Source organism: Saccopteryx leptura, chromosome 1 (genome assembly GCF_036850995.1).
Source record: "Saccopteryx leptura isolate mSacLep1 chromosome 1, mSacLep1_pri_phased_curated, whole genome shotgun sequence".
NCBI classification, from domain to species: Eukaryota; Metazoa; Chordata; class Mammalia; order Chiroptera; family Emballonuridae; genus Saccopteryx; species Saccopteryx leptura.
In genome coordinates this window covers 93,789,941-93,801,976 of record NC_089503.1, presented here as the reverse complement: position 1 = coordinate 93,801,976, position 12,036 = coordinate 93,789,941, and the positions used below count along the sequence as shown (strand labels likewise).

The window sequence follows — 12,036 nt, the reverse complement described above, 5'->3', positions numbered from 1 at the left end:
GCCAGTTTGAAACCCTGGGCTTGCCTGGTCAAGGCACATATGGGAGTTGATGCTTTCTGCTCCTCCCCCACTTCTCTCTCTCTCTCTCTCTCTCTCTCTCTCCCCCCCCCCCCTGTAAAAGGAATAAATAAAATTTTCTAAAAATTAAAAAAAAAAGTCAAATTCTGAGTTACTAGGGTTAGTGCTTCAACATACAAATTATGGAGGAACATATTTCAGCTCATAACAGGAATCATGGGGTCCAACAGAAACCAACATGAAGCTCTGGCTACTGCTTTTGCAGTGACTAACAAAGCTCTCTGTCTTGGATCCAGGAGGCTGTGTCTTTTGACAGGATCCATGAAACAATGAAGACTAACTTGTTAGCTTGTAAGTAGGGTAAAATCCCAGATCCCACACAGTTTCTGACACTCATATTTTAGCACCTATTATACTATATATTTGCACTGCATTTCTTTCTTGTCCACAAAACCACAGGATTTGAAGTTAATTATAATGTCTAAAACAGACATTGAATTAATGTTTGTTAAGTAAATTAAATTTGATTTATGATAAAGAATCTGGTCAGGCATCTTTTAATCTGAAGAGAGATGCTTTTTTTAAGATATGGATAGAGAAGAAAAAAAAAACAGGTTGGTACAGATTCAGTATTGCCAAAGGAGTGTTCAGATACAATTATATGGCTTCCTTGATACTGGGTGTTACCACAAGCTATATAATTATTGGGTCATATTTTATTATCCAGTACCTCAGATTATTTCTCTGGGAATTTTTTGAAGTTTGATTTTGGAAGAATGTGAATAAAGTGTTCCAAATAATTTTTTTAAGTGATAGCTAGAACAAAGCTTTCAATTTAAAACATGCAGACACTACCCCAAAAGAAAATTTATCAACGAAAGTAACATCAAGTAATGTCACCTTTTAGCACTACAATAATTTACCAGTGATTTACTATGAGTTCCTGAAAATCTTTCCAAAGTACAAAGAACACTGTCAACAACCAGTTACATTCCCTGTCTAGAGACATTTCCTTGAACTATATTAAAGTTTTTCTTCGCTGTTGCGTCCTTTCGTTCCCACGGCAGTCACCACTGTGTTTGCCTCCTTTAAAAAACGATTTCCTCTATAAACAGTTGACAAATTCAAGCAACCGGAGGTGGAGGCCTGCGTGCCAAGGCGTTGGCGAGCAAGACTCTCACCCTTGGTCCCCTTGCCTGCCCTCTGATCTCCGTTCTCAATGGCGTGAAGGAGGCTGGGGGAGGAGGGGACGGGTCCACCGCCGCCCCTCGCAGTGCGCACTGCAGAGACCACCCGGCAACAGGGCTCAGAGGCCGGGAGAGAGCCGGGGGCGGGACGGTGGCCGTGGTGCTCAGGCCCGCCCCGGGGTGTGCCCCCGCCCGGTTGCGGCTCTCCCGGCCGCCACCGCCGCCGCTGTCCCCGCTGGACCGCGCGGCCCGGCCACCATGCGCCACCTCCCGCGGGCCCTGCCGCTGTTGCTGCAGCTCGCCGGGCTCGCTGCCGCGGGGGCCCCCGTGAGCGCGCCGCGGAGCCTGGTGTGGGGCCCTGGGCTGCAGGCGGCTGTCGTCCTGCCCGTCCGCTATTTCTACCTGCAGGCCGTCAACTCCGAAGGCCAGAACCTCACTCGCTCGCCCGCAGGTAGCGTCCCGCCCCATCTCCCCTGCGTCCCGCCTGCGCCCCCGCAGCAGCCGCGCGCCGGGGAATCCGCCCGCGTGGCGTCCCTCCTCTGGCGCGCTGTGTCGCCCTTCCTCAGGTCTGGTCACCTCCTCCTCCCTCCTTCGCCTGGACACAGCGGGGAGGGAGGGAGTCGCGACAAAAGTCTGGTGAATAAGTGAATGAACTCTGGGGGCCTTCCTCATTTACTCTGCCGGGACTGACGTTCTGAAGGCGCGGCAACCAGGGAATTGAATGCGGAGTGAGTCACTCTGCGGAGATGGCCTTTCCACCTCTGACTGTCCTCACTGCTCCGGCGTGCAGGGAGTGCCTTCACGTTTTGAGTCATCAGCCCCAGAATGGATCTGGTTACATCGCTGGGGCCTGATAGGCTTGAAACAGCTAACTCCTACACAAAGGGAACGGCAGAGCGGCAGGCAGAAAGGAGGCAGTTTTGCATGTTACATTTTAGCTTTCTGATAGCTTTGAGTCCTTGAAAGCAGATTGCAGGAATCGGCGAGATGCAGTAGAACTGAGTGTTCCTTCCCTTTCCCGAGGGTGGATCTCGTCCTGAATCCCTCCGCGCATTCGTTCTTGTTCTTCTTCACATCTTACCGTTGCAACTTCTTAACAACTTGTCCTGCTGGTTTCAAGGTGTTGCAAGTCAGGATTTAATAATTTATGTCCAGCCAACTGGCACCCTGTTTTATCAACAAAGAATCAATCACAATTACCCAGTACCTCTTCTTCCACTGCCAGTGGAAAACTAATTATTTTAGTTTTAGAAAGATTTTCCTTGGCCCTAAGAATCAGAAGAAAAGATTCTTAAACCCATATTGAATGGGGTGTATTTTCTTCTTTATAGTTTCTTTGTTTTCCAAAATTAATTCTATAATTTTATAATAGGGGGGAGACTTTAGAAAGAAAAGACAGAAAACTAAAATAATTTCTACATGAAAAAAGAAAATTACATGATCCAAAATGAAATACAGCTAATCTTACTATTAATAAAAAAAACCCATAAATTCCAATAAAATTCCATTTTTTATTCTAAAAATATTGGCTTTTTTTTTAAACTGGCAATACTCATCCGAGTCACGGCACCAAGAAAAAATTAAAAATAAATAAAAATAAATAATAAATAAATAAATAAAAATAAACTGGCAATACTCAAAGCTCTTAAGGGAGTAATGACTTACACTCAGTGACATTCATCCTCTGCTAATGGAGCACAAATTGTTCAAGGGTTTCTGGAAAGTAACTGTCCAAATGTATCAAGAGTCTTAAACATTTTGTAAATTTAATGTACAGAGAAATGAGTTTCAGCAGTTAGAAAATGTCATTTACCAAAAAAAAGCCTTTGTCCTTTAATTTGGCATTCCAATTTCTAGGTCTCAGATTATCCCTAAAGTAGGTGATGATCAGAATGTAGTCAAAGATTTTTATATACAAGGATATTCTTGCAGCATTATAATTGTTTATTATAAAATGTTTAAATAGCCACTATAAGGTGGCTATTTGCTACATAAAGTATGGTACATCCATGTAGTGGATTATTTGACAGCTATTAAGAGTAATATTCTGCCAGGGGCTGGTGGAAGAGAGAAGCGAGAAGTTATTAAGTCAATGTAGAGTTTCATTTTGGCAGAATAAGAAAGATCTTGAGATTTAGTGCACAAAAATATGGATATATTTAACACTACTGAAGTGTACACTGAAAAAATGGTTAAGATGGTCAAATTTATGTTATGCGTCTTTTTACATTAAAAAAATTTTTGGCCCTGGCCTGTTGGCTCAGCGGTAGAGCGTCGGCCTGGTGTGCGGGGGACCCGGGTTCGATTCCCGGCCAGGGCACATAGGAGAAGCGCCCATTTGCTTCTCCACCCCCCCTCTCCTTCCTCTCTGTCTCTCTCTTCCCCTCCCGCAGCCAAGGCTCCATTGGAGCAAAGATGGCCCGGGCGCTGGGGATGGCTCCTTGGCCTCTGCCCCAGGCGCTAGAGTGGCTCTGGTCGCGGCAGAGTGATGCCCTGGAGGGGCAGAGCATCGCCCCCTGGTGGGCAGAGCGTGGCCCCTGGTGGGCGTGCCGGGTGGATCCCGGTCGGGCACATGCGGGAGTCTGTCTGACTGTCTCTCCCCGTTTCCAGCTTCAGAAAAATACATAAAATAAAAAAATAAAATAAAAAATTGAAGTAGCCTGACCAGGCAGTGGTGCAGTGGATAGAGCATTGGCCTGGGATGCAGAGGACCCAGGTTTGAAACCCCGAGGTCGTCAGCTTGAGTGCGGCCTTATCGGGCTTGAGCTCAGGCTCACCAGCTTGAGTGCAGGGTCGCCGGGTTGAGTGTGGGATCATAGACATGACCCCATGGTTGCTGGCTTAAAACCCAAGGTTGCTGGATTGAGCAAGGGGGTCACTGGCTTAGCTGGAGCCCCGGCCCCATCAAAGCACATTTGAGAAAGCAACCAATGAACAATTGAACAACTAAGGTGCTGCAATGAAGGATTAATGCTTCTCATCTCTCTTCCTTCTTGTCTTTTCCTGTCCATCTCTCTTGCTTTCTAGCAAAAAATAATCTTTTTGAAGTAACTCTTTAAAAGATTATTTAATAATGCTTACATTGGGTTAAGGATGGAATAAACAGGAAAGAAACTAGTTTCGTTCTAATTTTGTAATCAATAAGTTAACCTGTACCTCACTCATTAGTGTCATCAGTGGTGATAGCAAGAGAGTAGGGACCTTTTTTTCCCTCTTCTTTTTTCCCAAGGAAAATTTTCCCCAAAATGATAGTACTGTTTTCATAGTCAGGAAAAAAGTTAAGGAAATGAAAAAGGACTTTCACCAAGTCTTTTCAGACAACCTCACTTTCATTCCCTTAGACTCTGCTGGTTTTCTTTCAGGCCACTTGATTTCTAGCTTCCATTCAAAAGGCTGTCCTATAATTCTGGAAAGCAAACCCAATCAGTTTCTTACATCTTCTGCCACCCTTGTGCATTTGTAAGTTCTAAAATTTTTCCTTCTCCAAGAACTAATTGGGAAAGAGGCAAACTTTTCCCCAAGCTATCGGTTCTTATATGACTTACCAAGACTCCCTTATTACTGTAATTATTGTTCTCATTTAATAGTGTCTGAATACCATTATTATATTGCATATCTCCAAGTACATAGATAGCAAAAATGTTGTGAACTCTAATGGTCTAAATCAGGAGATCTCAAACTGGAGTCCACAGAAGTTAGGGTGTAAACGACTTTGGATGGGGGAAAAAACTATATCTTTATTTTCACTAACCTCTGACTTAAATTGAGTATTTCTTTCTATTATGAATGTAGGCAGAACCTGTTGATATATTTATATTCCCAGAATCTAGCACAGGGCCTGGCAGAGATGCTCAGTAAATATTGTAGACAAAAAGAAAGATGGGGTAGAAAGAGGGTGGTTGGAATATGTCAAGATGGTAGGATACAAATACAATGGACCCTTGAACAAGGTGGGGGTTAAGGATGCTGACCCAGGTGCAAGAAAAAATACACGTATAAATTTAACTACCTAAAAACTTAACTACAGTGTTTCTCCATATCTCAGGGGGATTGATTCCAGGACACCTACAGATACCAAAATTCACAGATGCTCAAATTCCTTATAAAAATAGCATAGAACAATGCATACAGTTAGCCCTCCACATCCACAAATTCCCAACCGCAGATCAAAAATACTGTTTTCAATCTGTGGTTATTTGAATCGCAGATGTGAAACCCAGGGAAATGGAGGGACGGTTGCATATTTATTGAAGTAATCCACAGGTAAGTAGATCCATGCAGTTCAAAACTCAGATTGTTCAAGGGTCAACTGTATTCATTTTCTACACAGACCTCTCCTACCTTCATTAGTAATATCTTCATAAAATAATCTTACCTCCTCCTTTGTAAATGTGCTTTATTTAATTTGTTCTCCTAAACTGCTCTGTGAGGTAAGGAGGATAGATATAATTCTTTTCACTTTACACACAAGAAACTGAAGCTCACTGAAGCTAAAATGTCTTGCCCATGGCCACACAGCTATTAACTGTCAGAGCCAACTGTGGAATACCTAGTTGCTTTTTCCCTTTAACCAAATCTCCAGGAAGATGATTGTTGTGTAGGCAGCCAGACATTTTTGGAGGATTCTATTTAGTGTCAAGGCAAAACCAATTGCCCTCCTGGGACTCTGTTCCCTTTGTCATTGTGGGGTCAACACAATGGCATTGTGGGGGTCAACACAATAAATATATATATAGTTGCAGCTGCAAAGAGCCTTAATAAAGTTCCTAAACAAGGTGAGGGGGGTGAATTCTTCTGACCTGTGTGCTAACATTACACAATGTGACCAGGTGGATTCAGGATAGGCTTTGAAAGAAAAAGCATTCAAGCTGTGTTCAAATACTGGCTCAGCCACTGATCTATATGTGACCTTGGATGAATCACTTAACTTTTTCAAGGGAGCCTTGGTTTTCTGATCTGTAAAACACGTGCCTGACAAGTTCTTGTAGGAAATAAATAAGATAGAAAATGCATGTTGCCTGACCAGGTGGTGGCACCGTGAATATAGCGTCAGACTGGGACACAGAGTACCCAGGTTCGAAACCCCAAGGTCGCCAGCTTGAGCGCGGGCTCATCTGGTTTGAACAAAGCTCACCAGCTTGAACCCAAGGTCACTGGCTTGAGCAAGGGGTCACTCACTCTGCTTTAGCCCCATGGTCAAGGCCCATATGAGAAAGCAATAAATAACTAAGGTGCCGCAACGAAGAATTGATGCTTCTCATCTCTCTCCCTTCCTGTCTGTCCCTATCTGTCCCTCTCTCTGTCTCTGTTATAAAGAGAAGAAAAAAAAAACTAAAGCTCATGGACTGTCATATAAGTGTGAAAAAAGTAAATTGTTTAAAATGTTTTGATTTCTTTCCAAATCAAAAGTCTTCAAAATTTCTGATTCTAATGATATAATACTTTGATATTTCCAAACACCTTTTGTCCACATAGTCACTACACCTTCTCATTCAATTAGTTTTTGAATTTGTGAAGTAGGCTCTGGTCAGTTGGCTCAGTGGTAGAGCATTGGTCTGGTATGTGGAAGTCCTGGGTTCGATTCCCGGCCACTGCAAACAGGAGAAGCGACCATCTACTTCTCCACCCCTCCCCCTCATTTCTCTCTCACTCTCTCTCCTCCCCTTCCATATCCATGGCTCAAATGGCTTGAGCAGTTTGGCCCAGGGGTTGAGGATGGCTCCATGGCCTCACCCTAGGTGCTGAAATAGCTCAGTTGCTCAGCAGCAGAATAGGGGCCCCAGATGGGCAGAACATTACCCTGTCTGGGGGCTAGCCAGGTGGATCCTAGTCAGGGCACATGCAGGAGTCTGTCTCTCTGCCTCCCCACTTCTCACTTAAAAAAAAAATTTGTGGAGTAGAAAAACTCAAGCTGAGCTTCAATTCTGTTCCATTATATTAGCCCCCAGGGCAAATGAGAATTCCCATTCCTTCATTTTGAAGCAATTTGCAATTGCATTCTCATTTTCTCTTTTATAAGGTTAGAATTGTTTATTTCTATTTAAGTCCTGATCATTATTACTTTTCATTGATTCAAATATTAATTTCATGCCAACAATGACACAGGCACAAAAGATTACTATAAAAATAACTAAATACTTAAAATATGTATTTCCAATGGCTATATTGTATTTATATAGATTTTTTGAAATATAATTTTTAAATGATATTTCAGAGACAAAAAAAAATGTTATGACTGGAAGAGACCATAGAGATTTCCTAATACTTTCAATTTAAAAATAATGAAGCATTTTGGAGCTAGTTTTCTTCTGTAAATCCAGCTCATTCCCAAACAATCATAGTCATTACCTTGCTTGTCTTATATTTGTTTTATTTACTAAAATCACTAATTTATGGAGAGCAAGACTATCTGATCAGAAGACAAGGAGATTTTTCTGTATTGTTTCTAGTCTGCGAGGGAATAAAGGAAATGGCTTTCTAGTCCCCAGGCTCTGCCTTCCTGATTTTCACTTACACTGCCTTTCTGAAAACAAGTGGGAAATAACACAAATCAAAAACTTATGTGTTTCATTAAGCATTTCAGGCAATTGGCCAACATTTCAAACAATTTCACATTATATTATTACCTTTTCTTTTTTACAAGTACTCCTTCTATTTATCTATTATTATAGGTCATTTATTTTAGCACATTTCTGTCATAATTTTGTCACATTTATTTCAAATATCTGAAAATATTTGTGTTGGCACTTAATTATTTAATAGAAGATATCAGATACTACATTACTGTTAATAAATTGAAAAGACTGAGAAGCATTTTCCTGACCCACAAGAAATAATAAAACCTGTGAAGACCAAAAGAAAGTAAGAAGTTCACTCATTACATTTAGAAACTAAAAATAGGAGACACAAACTTTTTCAGTAATTACAAAAATATATACAGGGCCAGGCAAAAGTTGGTTTACAATTGTAAATACACAAAATGCAGAGTTTACTCTTGTATTATTATTTATTATATATATTTATTAATTATTGTATTACTTACTACTAACAACTGTAGACCTACTTTCCCCAACCCCTGTATTAAATATGCTTAATTTCACAATATGAGAGATAGGAGATGAAAGAGTACTTTGGCCACAATTATTGTTTGTAAAAGGATTCACCACTTTTTAAAAAGTAATTAACTGTGATTAGGTGGCTCTGTCTGGTTGGCTCAGCAGTAGAGCGTTGGCCTGGTGTGTGGAAGTCTCGGGTTTGATTCTCGGCCAGGGCACACAAGAGAAGCACCCATCTGCTTCTTCACCCTTCTTCCTCTCCTTCCTCTCTGTCTCTCTCTTTCCCTCCTGCAGCCAAGGCTCCATTGGAGGAAAGTTGGCCCAGGTACTGAGAATGGCTCCATGGCCTCTGCCTCAGGCGCTAGAATGGCTCCGGCCGCAGCAATGCCCCAGATGGGCAAAGCATCACCCCCTGGTGGGCATGCTGGGTGGATCCCGGTGGGCAGTCTGTCTGACTGCCTCCATGCTTCTAACTTGGGAAAAATACCAAAACCAAAAACCAAAAAAGAAACCAAACAAACAAAAAACTGTGGTTAGGACATTAACTGATCTTTATTCTTAAAGCTCCTGGGAATCAGACCTGCACTGAGTGCTGATATATGCTTCACATTCTCTGAAGAAAAGTCTCAACATTTATACCTGGGCCACAGTAACATTAATCACAACAGTATTGTTTCAAAGCCTAAATAAGTCAGCCATATTCTACCAAAAGAGAAAGGAAAGTTCCTTTGTAGGTGTTATTTACCCTGAAACAGAAAACCCACAGAATTTTGGAGTTAAAAAAAGATGTTAGTTCAGCCTGATGAGGCGGCGGCACAATGGATAGAGCGTCGGACTGGGATGCAGAGGACCCAGGTTTGAGACCCCCGAGGTCACCAGCTTGATCATGGGCTCATCTAGTTTGAGCAAGGCTCACCGGCTTGATCCTAAGGTCACTGGCTCAAGCAAGGGGTCACTCAGTCTGCTGTAGCTCCCCAGTCAAGGCACATATGAGAAAGCAATCAATGAACAACTAAGGTGCTGCAACAAAGAACTGATGCTTCCCATCTCTCTCCCTTCCTGTCTGTCTATCCCTATCTGTCTCTCTCTCTCTCTCTCTCTCTCTCTCTCTCTGACTCTCTCTTTTACAGAGAGAGAGTCAGAGAGAGGGACAGATAGGGGCAGACAGACAGGAACGGAGAGAGATGAGAAGCATCAATCATCAGTTTATCGTTGCGACACCTTAGTTGTTCATTGATTGCTTTCTCATATGTGCCTTGACTGTGGGGCTACAGCAGACCGAGGAACCCCTTGCTCAAGCCAGCGACCTTGGGTCTGAGCTGGTGAGCTTTGCTCAAACCAGATGAGCCTGCGCTCAAGCTGGCAACCTCAGGGTCTCAAATCTGGGCCCTCCGCATCCCAGTCTGACACTCTGTCCACTGCACCACCGCCTAGTCAGTCTCTGTCCCTCTCTCTGACTCTCTTTGTCACCAAGAAAAAAAAAAGACATTAGTTCATTCTTGTATAACTCTTTCATTTCAACTTGAGGAAACAAGCCTAGCGAAGTAAACTCTAGTAGCTACAAAGGTGTGAGTGTATGTGTGCATATGTATTTGTACTTGGTCTGGTAACTAGCTATAAACTCTCCCTACTTAAGGAAGTGGGCTTAGACACATAGCTTTATATTTGGGTTAATGAAAGAAAATTTACTCAGAAATGAGGGTTGATATTAAAATGGTTTATAAAGAAAGTTTGTGTATGTCTTACAAGGACAAAGTTGGATTGCCTTAGAGCACTGTTATTCTAAGATTTGCAGATTTTTAACTACCTGGGCTTTATACCTACCCAAAAGAGAAAAGACTGAGTAGGCAAAAAGTTAATCTCTTCTTTGCTTTTCTTTTTCTTGTTGTTTTTTTGTTTGTTTGTTTTCTTTTGTGTGTATGTATTTTTCTGAAGTGAGAAGCGGGAAGGCAGAGAGACAGACTCCCACATGCGCCCGACCGGGATCCACCCAGTATGCCCACTAGGGGGCAATGTTCTGCCCATCTGGGGCATTGCTCTGTTGCAACCGGAGCCATTCTTGCACCTGAGGTGGAGGCCATGGAGCTGTCCTCAGCGCCCGGGCCAACTTTGCTCCAGTGGAGCCTTGACTGCGGGAGGGGAAGAGAGAGAGAGAGAAAGGAGAGGGGGAAGGATAGAGAAGCAGATGGGCACTTCTCCTGTGTGCCCTGTCTGGGAATGGAACCCGTGACTTCCACACGCCGGGCCAGCGCTCTACCACTGAGCCAACCAGCCAGGGCTTCTTTGCTTTTCTTATAAATTAATTTTGTTCATTCATTAAATCTTCATTGAATGACTAATAAATATGAAGTCTTACACACACACACACACACACACACACACACACACACACACACGCGCGCGCACGCGCGCGTTGAGTCACATTCTTGGTTTGACATAACCAGAATAGTTTCTGGCCTCAGGATCTTCCAAACTAAAATGATTTTGTTTGCCATTGATACTAGAAAAAGAAGTAACTTCTGTGTGGAGACAGCTATCCACTAATTGTTACAATGAAGTAACTTTAAAATAGTAGAGTTATTTATATGTATTTTTTCTTTCAGGTCAAGTACAATTCAAAGTAGTAATCAAATCCCTTTCACCTAAAGAATTAGTCCGAATTCATGTTCCTAAACCTTTGGACAGGAATGATGGAACATTTTTGATAAGATACAGGATGTATGAAACTGTCAATGAAGGGCTGAAGATCGAGGTCCTTTATGGTGATGAACATGTAGCCCAGTCTCCCTATATTTTGAAAGGTGAGTATTACACAATCCAGAACCAGCCTTATGTGTGGGTCCTATGCCTTTCAGAATGGGTTATGATGACCTTGAAGTCATATGTAATAAGGAAAAGAAAATTAAGTAATTTCATGAGATTTAAACGATAAAAAAAAAATTGAATATTTATCTAGGTAGTTCCCATTTCCAGTACTCCTCATTCTTTGCACAAGGTAACTTGCATTATGATGTAGGCTATATTGGGAGAGAGCATGTGCTGTACTAGGTTGTCTAGGAGGGCGCAGAAAGTGAAAACCCAGCACTCTGACATAGCTACTTTTACCACTGACGTGTTTAGGGTGGATTTTCCCAATCTGGATAATTTCAGAATTCACTAAGAAGTCATCCCGTGTTCACCTCAGGGACAGAAACTACTCTCTGCTTCGTGCTGATTAATAAAGTGTGGCATTGGATGTATTTTGCCTTCCCTAGGACCAGTGTACCACGAGTACTGTGAGTGTCCAGAAGAGGATCCTCAGGCCTGGCAGAAAACTCTTTCTTGTCCAACTGAAGAACCACAGATTGCAAAAGACTTTGTTTCTTTCCCCAGCATTAATCTCCAGCAGATGTTAAATGAAATTCCAAAAAGGTTTGGGGAAGAGAGGGGTGCCATTGTTCATTATACGATTCTCAATAACCACATCTACCGGAGATCTTTAGGGAAATACACAGACTTCAAAATGTTCTCAGATGAGATTTTGTTATCACTGGCAAGAAAGGTATGAGAATGAATTCACTGATTTAAAAAACAATATGACTTAATTATTTAGTTGTGACATTTAAATCCTTAAGAGAATAATGGCAAAGGATGGAAATGGATTCCAGGCTTGGAAATGTGCATGTAAGGTGTCTACCTCCTAAATATTTATAGCTTCTCCCCTTTTATAGACCTCCCTTTCCTTTACTATTTATATTAAGTGGCTTTAGCCTTCATCCCAGATAAGTAGGACCCAG

The 12,036-nt window shown here is 42.3% G+C and overlaps 1 protein-coding gene across 2 annotated transcripts in view; it reads left to right on the top strand.

Moving 5' to 3' along the window:
- LOC136396391 (protein O-glucosyltransferase 3) overlaps nucleotides 1–12,036 on the top strand; it is a 111,306-nt gene that overhangs the window by 89,800 nt on the left and 9,470 nt on the right. The window contains exons 1-3 of one of the 2 annotated variants that reach the window (XM_066371621.1): nucleotides 1,185–1,656; nucleotides 10,864–11,061; nucleotides 11,515–11,801. In XM_066371621.1, coding sequence (XP_066227718.1) covers nucleotides 1,464–1,656; nucleotides 10,864–11,061; nucleotides 11,515–11,801 — 678 coding nt within the window. In that variant the 5' untranslated portion in view covers nucleotides 1,185–1,463. Of the gene's footprint in view, nucleotides 1–1,184; nucleotides 1,657–10,863; nucleotides 11,062–11,514; nucleotides 11,802–12,036 lie in introns of those variants that run through there. The other variant, XM_066371620.1, reaches the window with a different exon arrangement.